General features: G+C 43.6%; 1 protein-coding gene across 3 annotated transcripts in view; it reads left to right on the top strand.

The window, feature by feature from the left end:
* The window catches only part of POU2F1 (POU class 2 homeobox 1), a 186,410-nt gene extending 165,811 nt beyond the window's left edge, over positions 1 to 20,599 (top strand). For all 3 annotated transcript variants that reach the window (XM_067546284.1, XM_067546285.1, XM_067546283.1), the window contains 6 exons: positions 2,517 to 2,662; positions 5,392 to 5,571; positions 7,945 to 8,050; positions 10,089 to 10,434; positions 11,309 to 11,397; positions 12,418 to 20,599. In XM_067546284.1, coding sequence (XP_067402385.1) covers positions 2,517 to 2,662; positions 5,392 to 5,571; positions 7,945 to 8,050; positions 10,089 to 10,434; positions 11,309 to 11,397; positions 12,418 to 12,728 — 1,178 coding nt within the window. In that variant the 3' untranslated portion in view covers positions 12,729 to 20,599. The remainder of the gene's footprint in view (positions 1 to 2,516; positions 2,663 to 5,391; positions 5,572 to 7,944; positions 8,051 to 10,088; positions 10,435 to 11,308; positions 11,398 to 12,417) is intronic.
* Positions 20,600 to 21,916: the final 1,317 nt, after the last annotated feature.

Genomic DNA, 21,916 nt, shown 5'->3' with positions numbered 1-21,916 from the left:
GAAATGAAGCTTTGCCTCCTTATGATGGGGAGCTTTCTACATCTAGCCTCCAATTCAGGTCTTGACCTCCACTGTACACTAGTCCCCATGTAAGTCTGCTATCTCAGAGCCCCACACCTCCAGGGCACTCAAGAGGAAGATACAGGACTCCTCTCACAAGCCCTCAAAGGAACGTACCCTAGGTTCACAGGTAGAGATTCTACCTCAAAAAAGCTGAGGTCATTGCTTCCCTCAGCTACCCTAGCATGGCCACTTTCCAGTCAGGTACCCATGAGGCTCCTGATTCCTATAGTACGCAGGGTACGACTAGTCTGCGTGGCAGCAAGGCTTTGGCCTCAGAGAGACCCTCGGGACTGGCATGGGACAGAGGCAGTAAGAAGAGCCCTCCCTCTGCTTCCTCCATGGCAAAGAAGTTCACTTGGCCTCCATCCGTGCCTCCCTCAAAGCTCACGAAGCATTTGGCACTGTCAAAGTCTATGGTATTGGCAACACCCCCAATCATGATTATTATACTATACTTGTAAGCCTCAAAATGGATGTCCCTCGCAGTACTGCAGGAGTTCTGTGTTCCCGGAACCTGGCTGTATCAGAGACTGGCAACTCACCACTCGTTGACACCAACATGCTATCGGTACCAAGGACATCCAGATCATCAGAGGTGTACCTGGTACCAATTATTTCACCTCAGATTTCTCTAGGCTCTCCGTTGTTCCTGAGTGAACCAGAGGAAGAGGATTCTGTTGAGAACCTCATCTGTCTCACAAGCATTGGTTCAGGGCTCTCCTCTCTCCTGCAGAGGTCCCTTTCCAGAGGCTTCGGCTAAAGGTGAGACTGTTCATGGCTCATATTACTACCAGTGCCTTGCTGGTACAAGCACCTTTGGGTGCCTCCACTGATGCATTATGCCCCTCCTCCTTGGCCATATTGGGACCCTTGGGCTATTTATAGTCAACAATTCTCCAGGGCATCTAGTGCTGCCCACCATAGGCAGGAACAGTCAACTTCACCTGCTCCCCCCAAGAGACCTGAGGCTCTGGAAGAATCTTTTGAGGAGCAGGAGGCTAAAGCTGATAGAGATTTCACCTGCAGCCAACATCTCCTGTTCATCCCCGGATGAAGCAGTTATGCCTCTTCCCTCATTCTTGCTGGATGATTTAAAACTTCCAGGATCTGAACAAGAGAGTTGCAGACTCCTTACAGATTCCATTTGAGGAAGTTATGAAGCCTCATCATAAGCTGCTCAGTATCCTTCATTCATCTTCAGTGCCTGTGTAGCCTTCCCTGTTAATGGGGCTCTTTTAGATCCAGTAAAGATTGTTTGACACACACCAGTGTCCATTCCACCTACGTGTAAAAGAGGGGACAAGAAGTACTATGTCCCAGCAGAGCACTTGGGATTTTTATTTTCCCACTCGTGACCTAATTCCCTGGTAGTAGATGCAGTGAATGAACGTGGTAGGCAGCATCACACTAAATCAACACTTCATGATAAAGGCTACAACCAGCATGGCTCACGGGTAGAGACAACCTCTTCAGACGATGTAAAAAGAGTGCTACTGCACAGCAGGAAACTCTCTATTTGCTACACGTATTGTCAGAAATGGTCGTGTTTTGCCAGAGACTCAGACTGCATTAACTCCTAGTATCGATCTTGTAACGTTGAGCTACCCTCGCTCATATGCACCCATTCGACAAGGTCCATCATCCTTCTGCGGCCTTTCTCAAAAACATACCGATCATTGAAATATGTCAAGTTGCCACTTGGGCTTCTGTGCATGCGTTCTCCAAACACTGTGCAATCACGCGAGGCTCTGCCTCCAACACAATATTCAGCTGTACTGTACTCTGTTGTACTGGATTCGACTCCGATGCCCCGTCCACCTTAGAGGGTACAGCTCAGCAGTCACCTAGTGTGGAGCATCCATAGGGACACTACTCCAAAAAAAAAAAAAAAAAAAAAGAAGAAGAAGAAATGGGTTACTCACCCTATGCAGTAACTGTAGTTCTTCAAGATGTGTCCCCCTATGGGTGCTCCACTACCCGCTCTCCTTCCCCTCTGCTTCAGAGTTCTCTGCTATAGGGCTTCACGGTAGAGAAGGGATTAAGGGCAGTTCACCCGCACAGTGCAATATAACAACAGGCTGGGGCACAGGACTAACGTGGACCAAAAAGACACTGCTATGAGAACTCTCCAATTGAAGGCCCGGGGGGGCACTATTGCACCTAGAGTGGAGTACCTGTAGGGGGGGACATCTCGAAGAACCCCAGTTACTTCACAGGATGAGTAATCATTTCTTGTTTGTCCCAAGTCCTTCTCATAGCTTGTAAATTGCAGGTATAAGTGGTCATACCAGGTTAATACTTCTGCTGTGAAGAAACCAGCCCAGGTCTGTAATGAATATAGGGTACATTCTGCCCTCTCTTACACAGATAGCATGGGTGGGATCCTCTAATCAATTGCAGTGCACTGACACAACATCTCTTGTTGATTCATGCTCTCTTCTGCTCTCTTTCAGAAAACCTCTCATCTGATTCAGCTCTCTCCAGCCCAAGTGCCCTGAATTCCCCAGGTCTGGGGATTGAGGGCTTGAACCGTAGGAGGAAGAAACGCACCAGCATAGAGACCAACATACGTGTGGCCTTAGAGAAGAGTTTTCTGGAGGTCAGTGAATCAGTTGCTCTCCTCAGCCCATTGTAGAATAGTGGTTTTGCTCAAGAACATGTCTATTAGGGTGAAAAGAATTCTGCAGCGAGGAGTTGTATTAAGCAGACTTAAGATATGCAATGATTGTTGTGGATACAGTATAAGAAATAATATATTTAAGATGCATATCAAACATAATAGACATTAAATATTTAAAATTAGTATATCATCAGTCTGTATCATCTAGTTGTTGGAACGGGGGACTGGGAGTCAGAACTCTGCAGTTCTCATGCCTCATGTTCTGTCACTGATTTACTGTGACACCTTAGGCAAATCATATAATCATTCTGCCTCTGTTTCCTCAGATATAAAACAAGGTTTGTGAAATTTCATGAGCTCCTCAGCTGAAAAGCACAATATAAGTTCATTGTTGGGTGCATGTGGTGATATCTTTTGCAGTGTTGGTTTGTGTGTTTGTACATTTGTAGGAGTATCAACCTGTATGTTGTGGGCATGTTGTTGCTGTTGATGGGTGGGGAAATAGGTTGAGCGTACTGCAAAACAGTTACAATGTATCTGTCACATGGTGAATTGCCCTATGCCGCTTCCACTGGCCAAGCGTGTTGCTGTAGGTTTTCCCTCAGTTTCCCCAATATCATCAATAAGTTCATTGAATCTTTACATAGGAAAGGGGGTCTTGTTTATTAACAAAAGGCCCAATGAAAGCACAAGCAAAACTTCAATCCAGCGTCTTAGCTTGGAGCCAGACAATCTCAGTTTCTGTTCTGTTCTTGCTTGGGTCCACCACTCCCCTCCAGCAAGGTTCTGTGCCTTCCCTGGAGTTTGACTTCTTGCCACTGTCTGGGAAGAATCCTTCCCCAGAGCCGAGGGTCTGCGGAGATCTTCAAATGCACCTCTTTTCTGGGGCAACAGGTAGTTGGGCTTCCTGCCACTCTTTTGGCATTCCCAGACTCTATTGACCTCTCCTGGGAGCTACTTTCCTCAGAAGCTTTCTCTCTCTAGGAGCCCCAGCAGAGCCCTGATAACCCTTTATCATGCTCATTAATTAGCTGCCAACCAGCCACCTATGAATTTAATTACTTACAAATAACTAAATTGGCTTATTCTCCCTTACAGGAGCCTGTCATGGGTAGGCAGGTCCCTGACTTCCCTTAAAGGCCCAGCCCCCATGAGAGTATCATTTCATCAGAGGTTTAGAGAGGGCCATACAGAACTAAAGTGAAACTAGGCAATCTTTCAGTCCACTTAGTAAAGTGTAGGTGCCAAGGAAGGGGGAATAGTAAATATTGTACCAAGCAGAATGATCTATATTCATCTCACTTTAATAAATTAAAAAATGTAAGTGCAGTCCCATTGTTCTTGCCAACTCTGTTTCCCCTTAGTTTCTTATTCAAGGGTATCAAGCAGTGGATTAAGGCCTGATATTATGTACACCAGGAAGGAGAAAAGAAAAAGAGATAAGCATCTGTGCACTTGGGGAAGGTGGAAAGAGAACTAAACATCATTTATGTTTAGACTCTTAGCGAAGTTACATGCAGTTAACTAACTTAAGTACTGTAGCCAGGATACATTAGAATCCAAGTCCCATCTCTTCAGTGGGCCTCCTGAACATCATTTTGTTGTGGTCTAAGTACAGAAAACTTGCAGATCATCTGATCATCACTGGTGCTAGCCCTTTTTCCCTCCCTTTTCCCTGTGAGGTGATGAAAGAACCTCCCCTTTCTGTGAGGTCTCAGGCTTCATCTCTGGCTTTCTGCCTTCCAGGAATTATGGTTTATCCCCTTCTCTCTGAAAAGAACACATGAGCTTTAATTCCCTCACCCAGCTACACTGGACATAGCTTTCATTAGTGTTTCTTGTGACCAGAAAGACAGAGATTCTTTCTTACGATCCAAACCCTGTATGTCGGGGCCAGATTCTGGACACAAATGGCCTATCGAGAATTGTCCTAATGAAAGGGAACTTTCCAGTGGCACAGAGCCAGCACTGCCAGCTCTAGCCCCATACACACCCCTGTTTAGGGCACACATCAGGTGCATAGCAGAGCTTCACTTTGCTGGACCTTCCCTGGCCCTAAGGTCCCTTATAAACCCTATGCAAGTAGTGTAGGTTAGTGCAAGCCCAAGGTATCTCATACTAATAATGGGGCCAGTAAGACCAGCCCCCATGTCAGGGAGCAATAACTGGCACCCTGACTGTTTGAACGCAAAGGAGAATCTAGCCCTGGAAATGCTAGAGGAACCATCTATGTTCTCTATCAGCCATGTTGGGAAGGTGTAGTCAGGCAAAGTGCAAGGAGGCATTTCAGGGAGAATGCATACCTCTGACAAAGCAGAATTGGTTTGGGGGGCAACTTAGAAGAAGGAGCATTTGGGGAGCATGGAGAGAATTGTAAAATGACAAACGTGGAACCTGGCAGATAGGAAGAAAAAAATGGTCTGTTTAGTTGCGGGAGCTGGGTAAGAATAAGAGAGATCTGAGTGTTGGGGATGCTGAACAGGAAAAAAGATCCATCTGAGGTGAGGGGATTGGGGAGATGGTCCATCAGATCCCATTCTTTCTTAATCCATTCCTGACAACATCTACAAAAAACAGGAAGGTGTATTCCAGCTATATGTTGTTCCTTTTTCCAGTTCTTTAGTTTAGAATCCTGCTATGTTGGATCCATAATGCAGTACTCATCAAAGTCATTTCCATGATTTTCAAATATTATTTCTCTTTTTCAGAACCAAAAGCCTACCTCGGAGGAGATCACCCTGATAGCTGACCAGCTGAAAATGGAGAAGGAGGTGATCCGCGTTTGGTTCTGTAACCGGCGCCAAAAGGAGAAAAGGATCAACCCACCCAGTAGTTGTGGAACCAGCAGCTCTCCCATCAAAGCAATTTTCCCTTGCCCAACCTCACTGGTAAGAATCAAGAAATTAAGATGGCTCACCACATTGGAAGAGATCAGTCACTCCTCTCCTCCTAGCAGTAATGGGAATTACACACATTTTTCACCTGTTCTGTGCTGTAGACTTGTGCTCACAAATGTAACAGAGATACCTAATTGGCATTTTCAATGCTACATTTACTGGTTCCCACAGTGTACTATGAACAAAAGGTAAAGGTTACAAATCAGCCAGTGGGAATGCATTATTTAAATACCCAAACTGAACACCTAACTTGCTCTGGCAGTAATTAAGAGGTGACTGAATACAAGCCAACAAAGATGAAGTTTATATCACTACTTTAGACATATGCTATCAAATCATAATTCATGTCTGAATTCTTTTCTAGATCGGCTTACTCATCCAAAATGCTTTCGGTAAAAGGAAAAAAATGTTATCAAGTTCCATCCTTTCCATCTTGTTTCAGACACATTAATGCATTGAATCAACAGTAGATCCTATCAGTTGTTAGACAGTAGTTTGCAGACGAAGTCCCCCAAACCTGATTCTGCTATTTTTGTCCCTTTTGGGCAGAGATAATGTATGTGAAAATGCAAAAAGAGTTTATGTAATCTTTGTAACTCGTTTTCAAAACCTTGTATTTGCCTAAGGCAAACACAAACTTACTGAAAACATAAGTAACAAAGCGCATGCATCAAGGTTCCTTCAGCCCCTTGCTACCATTGTTCAGGGAGGTCTGTTGTTACCTGGAGACGGTTGCTGTGTTCTAATAATATGAAGTCTGTGTGGATTTCATGTAGCCTGTAGCTAGTCTAACCTATATAGGATTTTATACTGCCCTCATCACTGTAGTATCTTAGCACCATCCTGTAGTGTGTTGAATGTCATGACTAACATCTCTCATCTGTGGTTTGTTCTTTTCTCATCCTCTCCTCAGGGAGGAAATTGTGTGTACAGTGTAGTGTTGGTTTTAGTGGGGGTTTTCTTCTGTTTTTTTGTACACGTTGCTGTGTATTTGTTAGAGAAGGCAAGGTTGAAGAAGTGAATGTTGCACTTGGAGCAGAAGGTGGTGAAGGTTAGTGATGGTTTTTTGTTCCTGTGGGAGTTCTTTCCACAGTCTCGGACAACCCCTTGAGAAAATTCCGTCTCTTGCATCCACAAGCTTTATCTTGTGGTGTTAAGTTCCACTACGCCTGAAGAGTAAAGTGCCAATCATGGTTTTTTATCTGGGAGCTTTAGGCAGTATCTCATGTATGGTGGGCCCAGCCCAATGAGAGCTTTGAAAATAAGGACCAAGACCTTGAACTTGACTCCATGTTCTATCCAGTGCAGAGAGTGGTGGACATGTTTGATGTGCTCACAGTAGTGTGTGTTGATAAGGAGATGTGCTGCAGCTTCTAGCTCTTGTTTTTTGTTCATAAAATGTTGCAGCAAAATGCTACCAGGTCTAATTCATCCTTCCCCAACCTAATTTTAAATATGTCAAGCTACAGAGGCCATCACTTCCTTTAAGAGAATATTTAGCAGTCTAACAGATCTCCCTATTAGAAAGATTTCTTGATAATTTACATAGATTTTCCTTTATTTGGTGGTATCTCTTATTCTTAGTTATACCCTCTTGGAAAACCCAAAATGATTACTTTCTTTCATTTATGTTTATATCCTTCATATGCTTATAGATAAGGTTTACAAGTCTGTCATGGAGGTCGTGGAAGTCACATATTCCGGGACATCCAGAGACCTCCCTAAAATTATCCTCTTCAGCTTCTGCCCTGGGGCAGCGGGGCTGTTAGCTGTCAGCTTCTGGGGGCTGCAGGGACCTGGGAGCTCTGAGCTACCACAGGCGGCGAGAGTCCCAGAGCTCTCAGCGGGGGGGGGGGACAACTCTCAGTTGCTGCAGGTAACCTGCAGCTCTGAGTTGCTGCTGATGCATGAAGGGTCTTCAATCAGAGGAAATGTACTAGAGCTTGAGAGGTATCAGAAAAAGCATGTACAGAGATTTTTTTGGTCCCCTAAGTCTCTTCTCTCTGAGAGACTCTCCATGAAAACATGCCTCTTGTTGAATGAGGATATTTGAAAATTCTGAGATGTTGGATGTATGTTGGTTAGTGCCTGGTGAACCGCCACTCAGCTATTTAATGGCATTTGGGACAGTATGTGTGTGGTGGATTTGCTGCTGTTCGTTGTTAGGTCCCTGAGTGGAGCAAGTGTCACTAATATGGTCCCAGGCTCTTTATCTGTTGAAGCACTAAAGCAATTGAATGAAATTTTAAAATGTGTGTAGTATTTCCCATTATCCTCTTCAGTTGAGGATGAGGAGAAAGGAACCCAAGCTGCGTAACTCTTTTTCTTATGAGTTGAGCAGTTATATTCTCTTCTGACCTCTAGGTGGCAACCACGCCAAGCCTTGTGACAAGCAGTGCAGCAACTACCCTGACTGTCAACCCTGTGCTCCCTCTAACCAGTGCTGCTGTAACTAGTCTGTCAGTCACAGGTAAGATACAACCCAGGCTGCAGCTGCACAACAACATTTTCAGCAAACCCTTGCAGCAAGGGATAACCAATTCAGATAACAGCATGGGAGTCCAGTGGATTATTGATAGTGTCCACAAATCAAACAGATAACAAAGATTTTAAGATGAACACTGTTTTGAGATTTCTGATGCTCCTGTGTTTGCAGTCTAACATTTGGCATCTGTTAGTACCGTTTGGATTCTGCTGCCTAATCTCCATAGAGAACTGGCTCTTGGGTTTGTTCTACCTTTGTGGGTACATGTTGTGTAGGAGCCTCAGAGGCCCATAACCCACCTAGCTAAAGGTAAAAATGAAGAGCAAAAGGAGTGCTTTGTGGGAGGCAAAGGGTTTTCTGGGAGCTGACAAATATAGCTTAGGTATATAGGTGAAAATTACTACTGGGAAAATTCTGTGCCACTGTGCGCGTGCAGAATTCATTTCCCCTACAGGTTTCTTTGCTTCCTCGCAGAAAAATGACTTTCTGACGGGGAAGCAAAGAGAAGCCACAAAAGCGGTCACATTACCCTCCCCAGCAGCACCGGTGTGTCATTTTGGGCACCCGGAGCAGCCAGCAGACAGGTAAATCACTGTGGGCAGGAGACTGGGGATGCTCTGGCCGGCCAGTGGTTTCTACACTGCCCCAGGCTCAGCCCCTCTTCCCCTGCCATGAGCGACCAAGGCTGGGTCAGAGCCACACTCAGAAACCTCCCTGGGCTGCAGGAAGTTCGCACCCTCTCTGCTTCCTACCCTCATCGCTGCTTAGCCATGGGGGATGGGAGGGCCACTGTATGGGGAGCTGCTCCCCTATCCGCCCAACCCTCGTGCACCCAGAGCCCCCATCCCACTGAGCCACACACACCCCTGTACCCAGAACTCCCACCCTGGCGAGCCCCACCTACCCTGCATCTGGATCCCTGCTGAGCTCCACTCCCCCTGCACCCAGACCGCCCCCCCCCCCCCACACTTGAACCTCCCCGCTGATCCCCAGACCCCCTTCAAAGCCCCAACCATCTTCACCTGGAACTCCTTTCAGAGTCCAATTCCCGAGGCACCTGGAACCCGCAACGATCCCCTGTGCATCCACATCCCCCCCACACACACATCCGGATTGTCCCACTCAGAACCCTCTCATCCCGCACCTGGATCCCTCCCCACTTGGATTCTGCCAGGCTGAGCCTGCCTGCCTCACACCTGGATCGGCCAAGGCTGTGTGTGTAGTCCCTCTCGCTTGGTGCACCTGGCGCCAAGGGGCAGGGCCCTGGGATGTTTCTGGGGGAGGTCCAGCCTGTGTCTGTGTCTTTGGGGGCAGCCTGTAGGTAATCTCCCATTTCTGTGCAGCAAGTGGCCTATGCTTCCCACTGCTATGCTGGAGCCTCCACATTTATTTATTGACAAATAAAATATGCAAAATTTTAAAATATTGTGTACAGAATTCCCCAGGACTAAAGCAATACAGATAATTTCCCTTCTCACTGCCCAGATATTTGACTCAACTTCAGTTTGATTTCCTTCCTCTCACCTCACTCCCACCTTGCCCCTTATAAACATTTTTAATTAAAAAGCAGTACTGTGCTGATGAAAGGTTCTGAATGGTCAGTCGTAGAGAGTGAAGTCCTCTGTTTTACCACAGAAATGGCAGTGTGAGCAATGGCCATGCAAGCTTTCCTTAGACTGCCCTGCCAATGTACCTTAGTTCTATGTTGGAGTAATTAATTTTTCATGACTGTTCAGTCGGGCCTCTCTGCTGAGACTGGCAACCTCCAGTGACCTAGAAATGAAAGGCGTTCGCATTACCAATCTGAGCCACCCAGCCTCCTCCAGAAGAGACATTTTAATTGTGATCTGAGATCCACACTCACCACTCCCTCTCTCTTGAATTCACTGCGTCCTTCAGTCCCATAGAGACATGTTGTCTCACTTCCTCTTTCCTATGCTGTCCAGTCCAGGTGGTAGAGGTTTCCAGTTCCATTCAGGCATGCCTGTGCTTTGGACTGTTCTAACTGAAGTCCTCCTTCCAGGCACAACAGAAACCACCTCCAACAACACAGCAACCGTGATCTCCACAGCACCTCCAGCTTCCTCAGCAGTGACTTCACCCTCGCTGAGTCCTTCCCCTTCTGCCTCAGCCTCCACTTCCGAGGCATCCAGTGCCAGTGAGACCAGCACAACACAGACAACCTCTACTCCTTTGTCCTCCCCTCTTGGGACCAGCCAGGTGATGGTGACGGCATCAGGGTTGCAAACAGCAGCAGCAGCCGCACTACAAGGAGCTGCCCAGTTACCTGCAAATGCAAGTCTCGCTGCCATGGCTGCTGCAGCAGGACTAAACCCAGGCTTGATGGCACCCTCACAGTTTGCAGCTGGGTAAGGATTGTCTTTGCATTTTAGATGAGAAATGAAGAAAATGGCAATACTTGGAATTATTTACATGAGCTCTATTCATCACCATTTTAACTATGCTTTGCACCAAGAGCATTTTTCACCTACCCTTCTCTAAGGGTTTTATGAATACTAATGGATTAAGCATTGCAACACCTCTAGGAATGTTATCCCTATTTTACAGATGAGGAAGCTGAGCCACAGAAAGGTTCAGTGACTTGATCAGTTATATGTTAAGTCAGTGGCCGAGCTGGGCATAGGACCAAGGAGGTCTGACTACTGTTTCTTTGCTGTAGCCACTAAACCATACTACCTATGATGCCAACTTTAAATTGAATCTGCATCTTAGATTTCCTTCATTCCCTTGTGTTCATTTTTGTTCCTCTGGGACCCATAGCGAGATGGAGAGCACCTGAATATTTACTGGAAATCATTCTGTTGACGCTGTGTGAACTAAAAAAATACTGCTATAAATGTTTCCTTGCGGTTCCTTCCGTTTCTCTTTATCCTCATTTCCTTCCAATAGCTCTCTAAAGAGTTGCAGCGTCACAAGATGTCACTCAGAGCAGCAGTACACTACAGCTTGTGCTTTTGGGTGCTTGCTCTTCAGGGTTGTTGTTAAGCACAGTGTTGCAAGGCAGCTGTGAAGGGTTTATCCAAGCCCACGTTGTGGTATGGGAGAAATTAAAATATTACAGGAAAAGTTGGTTTGGTTTGGTTTTTTTTTTTAAAACAGACCCTTGAATTTTACCTTTTTACCTTCTTTTTCTGTATGATGTTGTCTGAATAGTGACTGCTGTTACCTAAAAGTAACGCAATCTTCCCTGCTCTGTCTCCTCTCCTGTTCTTGGATTCACAGAGGTGCCTTACTCAGTCTCAATCCAGGGACACTAGGCGGTGCTCTAAGCCCAGCTCTGATGAGCAACAGTACACTGGCAACTATTCAAGGTCAGTGAAATTCCTTTTAATATATAACTGATTTTGTTACTTGTGTATTTTACTCCCCCCAAAAGAGGGGCAACTTGTTCTTCAGCACCAAAATTCAGTGTTCAGGGACAAAATTTAAAAACAAGTCCTCAACAAGTTAAGTGACTTTCATGTTATAGTGGCTCCCATTCTGTGTGAATAAATGTTCCACCCCTTTTCATTTCTAGGTTCCTTGAGAGTAACCCTTTCTCTATCCGGTAGGATGGAGCAGTGTGTCTCCCACTAAGGTCCTGATGCAAACACATTGAAGTCAATTAAAAGACCCCCTTCACTTTCAACTGGTTTTGGATCAGTCCCTGAAAATATCCAGAGAAGACTTCAATTTTTATTCATAGATAGGCACTTTATTTTTACATTTTTACAAAAATTAAGAACAGCTTGTGCTTAGCTTCAGCTGCTCAGCCTTTGCCAGCAACACCCAACCAGGTGGCAACTGGAGCTGCTCAAGGTAGTATGAAGTGATGCTCCAAAGACATCAGGTTCTACACGGTTGAATTATGCCACATGCTTGCACAGTTACTTGCCTACGTGAGGTGGACACCATGCAATTACTGTAGAACATATCCTGTTTTTTCATTGAAAATGAGTTAGGATTATACACTCTTTATATAAGGCATTATTTAATAACTATTCCTTTCTTTTATGTGGCATATCTTGTTTTAAAAAAGCTCTGGATTTCTTATAGATAGGGAAATGTGTTAGGGAGATATGGGTAAAAATGAAGAGCAACATTTTATTTTTTACCCTTTCCTAATCTTTGGGCTAGTGCTTAGCTCTGCCAGCCTCCATAATGCCAAATCCCATTTTCAACTGACTTTGTGGATCTTTTTATGCTGGGTTGAAGTAAGTGGAAGGAATCTTTAGGCACGGAGGGAGCCCTATGCTCATAGGAGGGAAATCCAAAGAACTGTTGCACATTGCTGCATTCCTCTGTGCTGTTAATGCTAATGTTCTCTGCCCTGCCCTTTTCTCCCTTTTTAGCTCTTGCGTCTGGTGGCTCTCTTCCAATAACATCACTGGATGCAACTGGGAACTTGGTGTTTGCCAATGCTGGAGGTACTCCTAACATCGTAACTGCCCCATTGTTTCTGAACCCTCAGAACCTTTCTCTGCTCACCAGCAACCCAGTTAGCTTGGTCTCTGCAGCTGCAGCCTCCGCAGGGGCTTCTGGACCAGTCGCCAGCCTTCATGCCACCTCCACCTCAGCTGAGTCCATCCAGAACTCTCTCTTCACAGTGGCCTCTGCCAGTGGGGCCACTTCCACCACCACTACTGCCTCCAAGGCACAGTGAGCCGGGCTGAGCTGTGCTACCACCAGCCTGTTTCACTCTGCAGTGGGATTGGCTGCCAGCTGGGTTTATAAACTGAAAAATGTGATCGGCTTCCTCTCGCCATGTTGCTGGGGACAAGGGAGAGAAAGAAAAATATAAAAACAAAACAGGAAGGATTTAAAGCTGGGACAGACATTTGCCTAATTTTATAATAAACACTGTCTTTTCAGGATCGCTTCATGGATCGGAGAGCTTTCTAACCAAAAATGTAAAAAAACAAAAAACAAAAAAACAAAAAAAAAAAAGTGAAAGGACTACTTATCATTTCCAGCAGTCACAATGACAAGTTAAGGTGGGTTATCAACTCAAACATAGGAAGGGGATTTTCTCATTTCTTTTGGTCTAAATATCTTTCTTTTTTTTAATTATCATTTTATAGGTCTGTTGTACAGGCCGTTATGTCATACAAGGTGTTTATAATCGTATCAATCGTGTTGGGGGTTCCTTTCTTAACTGGTACAATTTAGGCAGGCCTGTATTACTGGTGTATCTCTATTATTATTATGGTTATTATTATTATTATTATTTTTATATATATGGTTTGGACGCATTTGTCTTTGCTCCTGGATTGTTTTCAGCGAGCTCCCACATCATGAGGAGGGGGAAGAGGAAGAGGGGAACGTGAGGTTTTCTGTCCTAATCTCCTGGAAGTGTTCCTCACAGTTTTCTCATCCTTGAACTTGTGTTACAGTGAATTATACAGAGGTATCAGGAGAGATTATTTTCACCACTTTAGCAGGAAACTCGGTGTAGAGGCAGCAAGTTATGTGTGCAAACCTCCAGGTTAGTCTATGCTTTTGTTGTGAGGGAGGGGGGGAAGCTCTTCTGTACTGCAGCTCTCCTTCTCCCAATTAGTTAAGCTAAAGGCCAAATTCTGCTCCGAGTTGCATTGCTCTTATGGACTTCAGCGAGCATGATTTGGCCCTTAGAGCCTAGACTATTTGACACCTGTTTTGGTGGTTCTACTGTATTGTTAGGATTTTTGCCCCTTTTTTTAAAAAAGAAAAAAATCCTAGAAATGCAAAGTTGCCTGACTGAGGGTGCCAATATCAGTAGTATCCAAAGGCATCCACAGTCCAAGATTCCTACCAGCTGACTTGGCACAGGATTTCGAAAGATCAAACTGGCTTTTCTAATCAAAGGAGTATTCCTTTGCGTGTTCTTTTGTTCTGTACAGGGGGGCTGTATTGGAATAGTTTTTCCACTAGCAAGTGCTTCTATCTACAAGAATAGGTGTCAGGTCTATTGGAACAGAAGTTGCTGCCATCTTTCATGCCAACACAGCCATGAGAAAGCACTTTTGACTTCCTTGCCCCCTTGTTCTGTTTTAAATAGCTTGTAGGTTTCTTTTCTCCACCACCCTGCTTGGTGTTTTGAAAATAAGAGGCAGTGACCATCTGGAATTTTACCAGTCTATCTAGTCAACACTGGGACTTTGCACACATCTTGGTGTTCTTGTGTGGTCTCTGAGCAGTGATGTTGCTACGTTGGTCAGAATGGCAATAAGCATATCTCTGACTAGAGACTCAGAGTTGGCTTCTTGTTGTAGCTGTGTTTCCAGGGTTGTTTCCAATCCACATAGCAAGGAGCATTTGAGAACAGAGAGCTTATTAGAGTGGGTGAGGAAGAATAGTGGGTTATTCAAAGGTTAGTGATGTATATTCTTTAATATACCAATCTAGTATCTGAACCAAAAAGATTTCTAAAAGAGAAGACTGGATCGCTGCAATGCAGTTCACTTTGAACTTTCCATTCCTGTTGGATTTAAAGGTTTCTGCCATGAGTTTAAAACACATTTACTCTCAGCTAGGGAGGACGTTGCAAGTACCTCCTCTTTTTTTTGGTCACCAGGAAATTACAAGATAGCAAGTTTTATGTAGTTATGTTTGCTTTTGCTGATGATCAAGGGGGATCTTTGAATCTCTCACCACCTGAGATCAACAATACAGCAACTTAAATTCAGCATACACTTTGGTCTGTGACTCAAGTGTGTGGGATTTACATTTATACTCAAATGGCAGAAACTCTTAACTCTTCTTTCCCTCCCTCATGTTTTTCTCTGTTCACGTCTGACTCTCTCCATCTTCCTGTTTCACAGATTATTTAAAACAATTATCCATAAAATTTCAAAACAAGTGAACTGCAAGCAGGAAAACTAACAAATGTCCGTCCACCATTTTAATGTTTTTGATTTTTTTTTTTTTTAAACTAAGCTTGAACCAAAGTCAATTTCTAGCAAGCTGCTGTACTAATGGACTAGTTTGTATAAGTGCAGTTCAGACGCAGAGAGGCGATAGATGCTACTGACAATTTCTTTTTCATTTTTCTTGTTTTTTATTAATTTTATATAAAAGTTGCTGCTTGTTTTAATCTTTTTGGGGGGTGTTGGTAATTTTTGTTATCCTTGGGGCAGACTCTTAACTTGATTTTTAACTAGTTTTTTGTTTGTTTGGTGTGTAAATAGAATGGCAATGTAAAGTGATTACTAATCCAAGTGGTCCCCCACCCTTCCACCCCGCCAGTTTAAATAAATCTAAATATTCTGGTATGATTGAAGTCTCTGCTACTTCAATCTGTGCAGAAGATTTTAGGGCTATGAATAATACAGAATATAAATTGCCAATAGTAACTGCTTTGGAGCCGTAAAAGATATAGATGGGTGTAATACAGGGAGGGAGAGAGGAGAAGTGGAAGAGGAGATGCTGGTACCCCTTATGTTGGTCTAGAGGTCGTAGCATTGACTATAGTTTCTACCAAAGGAAATATCGGTCTCTTGTGACTTGTATTCAGCCAAATAAGAGGGCAGGAAAAACTGCAGCTATAATGTTTGTACTTGGGTCTGAAAATTCCCAATCATCTCCGTGCACACTCAAAAGTAAAATTTATCAAGAGCCTTTTTGTTAAAGGGCATTCTGATGATCTCCTCTCCACTGTATCCTCTGTTCTCTGATGGATCTGGGACTGGGTCCTGGGCATTTATCTAGAAAATACAAAGAATGTGGGCCTTAAATCAGCATAAAATCTCTCTCCACAGTTCTGCAGGGACTGTGCAATCAGCTGTCTGGATGATTTTTAATTTCCCATTCTTGCTGGTTTGTGGCTGAGAGAGGGCCATGATGCGAACATATCTGGAACACTAATGCAGCTTGGATGGTTATTTATTATAAAAAAAAGAAATATCTGATTTTTACTGACTCCTTTCGCATTGGTCACACGGCTTTGGTGTGAGCACCTTAAACCCTCCCTCTCTCATCCTCTGCTACCCAATCACCCCTAAGGGGCCCAGACTCCAGGGAGCTTCTTAGCGGTCTTCTCTGAGAGAAACTGGAAACTTAAAGTAGCCACATGTCCAGGGAGATTTGACTGAAATGCTCTTCTTTTTGCCCTGGGGAACTGGCAGTAGATTGTCCTAACCCACCACACACTCCACTCCCCACTTGGCTCAAACCCAGTGTGCTTTGATTTGATCTCATACAACATGCCACTGTCTGATTGTAGCCATGTTGTTCAGTTGATCTGCCTGGACCCTGCTTGTCATTGGTAGTATTGTTTTCTCATGTGGACGTTGGTCACTTCTAGTATTTTATCTAAAGGACAGAGCGGAAGAACCCAGAGATGAGGTTAGCAGCAGCAGTATATTTGCCTAGTAAGACTATATGTGCATGCTCTTTCAGAGCCTGAGATGGATGATCAGGTATTGGAATTTAGTGGAAGTTGCTGTTTAAACCTTAATCATGACTGCAACAGAAATTGAAGTGTCTACAAGGAGATTCAATGGTGATTGATTATATATGGACTTGGAGAATGAGAGATTATGTCGGAGGATTTGAGGATTGGAGTGGAAAAGTACTGTCCCGCAGATTCAAAGATTGGCGGACAGTAGCTGAGGGCATTATTTTGCAGTGGTGGTCACTTTTCCACCCCAAGGGATGGATAGTTTATTCTTTATAATCCAAAAATATAAGTCAAGAGATGTCTTAGCAAAAATGCTTTCCTGTTACCCACAGACTTCCCCCCCCCCCCCCCCCTCTCTGTCACACACACAGTAGTTCAAGGTCAGAATAAATTCTTAAAGCCCTTGCACATTGAAAGGAAAATTGCAGGTCCATAAAACTCCATGTATGTAGGTGTGTGGGCTTGTTTTCTCATTTCCAAGCATGTCTCATGTCAGGCAAAAGCTAGTGGGACAGGCAGATTCACTTTTTCTCCAGGTACACTTAGGAGCTGTATATTAGGCCTAGGGGAGGGAAATATGTATGAAAAAACACAAGAAATAAGCACCTCCCCCAAAAAAGGTATGGAGGAGGGGAGATATTCAAATATTTCTTCAGGAAAAAGTCTTGAATGGTGGTGATCATGCAAATTTTGGTAGAGAACTCGTTCAGGTTTGGTTTGGACAGATCTGATCCACTCAGTTCACTCACCCTCCAACTACTGAGGCAGGGAAGATTCATGTACTGTTTGTACACATTCACATACTCATCCTTAGATGTACTCTCCTGACAAATGTGAATTTTGTGAGGAATCCTAAGACAGTTAAAAAAGTTTAATTTCTTTACTGACTAGTCACCTAGAATAGATGCAGGAATGTTGTATATAACGTGTGCGTGCACATGTTTTCCAGTTAGTACTGAGATGCTCCCTATATAAGAGAAATCCTGGTTTTTAATAGTTTTGTATCATGCTGATAGCCTAAGTACAATATAGTTTCCATTTAAAAAAAGGTTTTAATTGGGTGACTCATGACAACACACCATTGCCCCACACTTATTCAAGCAAAGCATCTGCCTTCAATAAGTGAAGTCACACAAATTAATTAAAAGCCATATCAGACCAAAAGAGCCACTTTGCCATGAAATCCGTAACACTTGAGCTCTGATGGACCATCAGTGAGAACATAATGGAAAGCAGAGAGTCCTTGTCTAAAACAGGCTGCTGGTAATCCAGGACAGCTGTGTTCCAGTCACTAACAAGACTACCTCAGCAGATTTTAACACTTGTGATATAGCCCAGGCATGGGGACATTCTCTCCAGTAATCTGAATCACATACCCTTGTAGGGCTTCAAAAATTACACCTTTGAATTTCAACTGGAAGTGAACTGGCTGTTATGCTCTTAATGGAGAGATTTCTAATGAGAAAACATTCAGGATGTATGCGATAATGCATGTGTTAACTTACTATGAAATGCATTTCAACATTTGTTACCCTTTTTGGGGTAAACAAATCTTGATATTGACCTCCTGTTGACCTGTATTGTTTGTTAGGAACAATATGTGAATTCATGTTAGGATGGTCTTCCCTTTGTGCTGACTGAGGGATTCCCCTGCCCCTCCACCCTCATCCCTGTCTTGATCTTCTTTCCTGAGCAGTGTGGGAGGAGGTTATTTTAGACTGTAGATTAAATTAAAACAAAATGTAACTTGGATCTCCTAGTGGTGTCTTTCCAATGGACTTAACAAAAATCAAAGTAACTTAGAAACTTTAAAAAAGGGGGGGGAGGGGGATAAGAAACTCTCCTTGTGCTCCAGGGGGTAGTGGAGGAGTATCTATTACCAAAACAACTTGAAAGAATTCTCCATGCACATCAGTAACAATGATTAGGTCAATCAATGATAGTGATTTACTGTTTTCTCTGAGGTCACACAGCATAAAGCATAGGTTCAGTTCATCCATATCCTTAAGTTGTGGCCTATGAAAATAAGTAGCTACTATTAGAAAGAACATCATTGGAGAGTTGGATTTTTGGATGTTCCTCTTTTGGTTTAAGTAGGAGATACCTGGCAGTCCACTAGGGCACATTCCATTTTTCTTCCTGATTGAAGTGTTGAAGGTGCAAGAGGTGCTAAGTCCTCTGTGATGCATATGCTTGGAATAGAGTAACTTTCAATAAAACAAAAAGACCATTTTTTTCCCATAAAAGAACAGAACATCTTATCTCCATTGCAGCTGGAGCTATATCATGGAGGCACAACAAAAATTACTTCCAATTTACCTTAATTGTCAACATCTAATATTCTGCTAAATAAAATGGTCTCCTTCCCAATTTGAAATCATATTTTACAAAATTGTCAGAAAGGAGCTCTTTTTGGTCATGTAATGGATGTAAAGGCTTTGGAACAGCCTATTTGGTCTCATGACATTTGGTTCAAAACAATAGTGTTTCCAATTCCCTTATGGTTATCTGTGGGCAAAATCCCAAATGTAAACTCTCAACATGTCCATTTAACTGTGTTATGGCCAGTTAATCCTATCCTCCTCCAAGAAAGTAGAAGTCAGTTTGTCCTCAATTTGTTTGTACATACCTGGGGTGAGTGGGGGTGTAACACACACACACACTGAGGATAAACTCAGTTTTATCTTTTGTATACTCTCTTGTAGATTGGACATTATCAAAGAGGAATCTGGCTGGTTGATAAATGCATACATTATATAGTAGTCCATATCTAACCAGCCTGCTCTAGATTTGTTAGCCAGTTGTTATACAGATATGATCCAAAAAGTTGTTAAACAATATGCACTTCAAGAAGTGCAGTTGTAGAGTTCTGCTCCTTAGAGTAGTCAAATCTGAACTCCCATTGATGTCAGTAGGAGTCTCCCTCATGTCCAATGGGAGTTGGATCAGATCATAGAGTATCTTAGACACTGGACAGTTGATCTCCTGCCTTAAAGAGCAGTTAGCATTCAGATGTATTAGGTATAACCACCCTTATTCGTGTGAATTATTGTTAAGATACAGGTATTGCATGTGGACATAGTGTCATCTGCTCTTTTTTCTAATCTAATGCAAATCTGTTGTTTGACTCATGGTTTGCAAATTATTATTATATTCAGTGTCTTATTTATTGCCACACATTCAGAATAGGATCAGATTCCCTAAATGTAAAAGCAGTTTAAGCTGTACAGAGCAATGAAAGAAAGGAAATGTGTATACATGCACGTGCACCCATATAGCTGTGTACACAGACAGTACAATATGAAAACTCGATTGATCTCTTCTGACTTTCATCATCAATCAGGAGGACGAATGGAATAATCACCACTTGCTGTGTGGCTCTGTCCTGTCTGTGCTTTGGTAATGGAGTTGAGCCTTCATGCATTCTTTTTATATCAGTTTGATATGAACACACATTCCTGCTTTTATCCCTAGCCAGTACAATTCAGATGTCAATCTGGTTGCATACCTGTATTAATCCAACTCTGTCCTCCTTTTTCTTTCATTCTTTCTCATGCATGCCCATATCCTTAATAGACAGACTACTCTGAGTTTTCATCCCCTTGGGACTCCCATCTGGAGGGTTTTAGAGACTGCAGTGGAACTACCTATAGTTTTATCCTTGGAGGAGAGAGTGAGTGGTTTGACAGAATAGATCGGTATGGTCAGGTATGTCAAACCCACCAGACATGGCTTTTCTGATTAAATTCATGTATATGGGCTTTTTGCCAGTACTCCTTGCAAAGGATGCTTTGCTTGGGTGAATCTCCTTGGGAGACATTTCAGTTCCTGTCCCTGAATAATTGGCTAAGTGGAGGGTCCCCAACTGGAATAATCTGGGTCCCACTCCTCCTCTTCCCTCCCCCCCCTTCAGTAAGAGAGAGCACCACAGAGCTGTGAGAAAAATGCTTGTGGGTAAGCAGCTGGCTTCTGGCACCTTCATAAAATACCTCAGCATAGCTTAGTATTGTCACAGAACTGGTTTTAAACTGAAAAATCAGAAGAAGAGAAAACAAACTTTATAAATAGTGGAGATAATTAGCTGTAGAGTTTAGTTGAACTGATGTTTATTATGATCGATAAACATGATTATGCTGTATGTCTTTGAGATCCTGTTGATCGGTTACAACTTTATAGGGTTGGGTGGGGGTGGGTGGATGTTGGGGGGGAGAGAAGGGAGTTGACTGTTAGAAGGAAAATGTTGCTCATGAATTTTTTTCCTTGTATCTGTCTTGCCAAAGGAAACATTTTGTTGCTCCTGGATTTGGGATTGTTGTTTGGTTGGTTTATCTGTGGTCTAATCTGCAGCACAGCACGTGATGGCATGCAGGTTACAGGGTGGGTTGCTGTTCAGGGTCCTTTAGGGTGCACACATGCTTTCCCCTCTCTCCCTACCTTTTCCTTATGAATAATAAGGGCCTTGTAGGGATCTAAAGATTAGGCAAAGTGTGTGTATATTGAGGGAGAGGACATGGATATATTGGATCAGATTCATCCCAAGTATAAATCCATTTTAGCCAGCGGAGTTGCGCCATGGCATTTACGTTTGGGAGAGGGAGAACAGTTGTTGCATCTTAATCTAACTGAGAGAGCAAAAGTGAAACAGGTTCCTTTTATCCCCCTTGTTGTGTTACTGAATGTAGGGCTTGTAGTGCTTGATAATAGGTGGAAAATTTTGTAAACACTTCCTTTTCTAATAGCAATGCTAATTGTGTCTAGACCAAAAACTACAAAAGAAAAACCAAACTGAGAAGTGAAAGCTAACCTGCTCCTAGCACCTGGCTGGTGTACCTGAAAGGATTGAAATACTGTGAGTCAGCCTGTGGTGGGAGGGAAGGTTGTTTGTGGGGGAGAGGTGCATTCCTCTCCCGGTGTTCGTCTTGGCAGTGGGGTAGGAGTACTGGGGGAAGTGGTGATGACTTGGGAGGGATTCCTAGCCTCTTCCATCCTGACTTCAAAGCATCCCTTCCATTCTTCCAACTTCCATTAGGGGGGTGGGAGTGAACGAGTGAGTTTGAGTGTTTGTGTGAATCTAGAGAGGAAGATTTCTAAGGCGCTCAGAGCTCCATTGGGATGGGAGAATTTCCAATGGCTTGGTAGGGAACCAAAGGCACTGATAAGTAGTCAGCTCTGCTGTTGTCAGAGCAGGTAAGAGGAAAAGCTGGGCCTTTTTCAAGCTTTGGGTGGGTGTCTCTTTCTGTAAGGATCTTGTCTCCTGTGGATGTTCCTGCCTTTTTGTGCACAGGGCTGTTTTGGCTCTGTGAGGACAAACTGCACGTGGGGATTGCTCAGTGCAGCAACCTTGGTCTCAGCTGCTGCTGGGAAATAGGAAACACTGTTTCTTCCCTTCAGATGTGGAAGCAGTGTTACCCAAGGGCAGAGACCCTTCAAACATCCTGCATGTGTTGTCTTTCCCTTCTAAAGATGGGGGACCC

Source organism: Emydura macquarii, unplaced genomic scaffold (assembly GCF_026122565.2).
Source record: "Emydura macquarii macquarii isolate MOO-44397 ecotype Brisbane River unplaced genomic scaffold, CSIRO-AGI_Emac_v2 contig_1119, whole genome shotgun sequence".
Taxonomy (NCBI): domain Eukaryota; kingdom Metazoa; phylum Chordata; order Testudines; family Chelidae; genus Emydura; species Emydura macquarii.
This window is presented reverse-complemented; position numbering and strand designations above follow the sequence as displayed.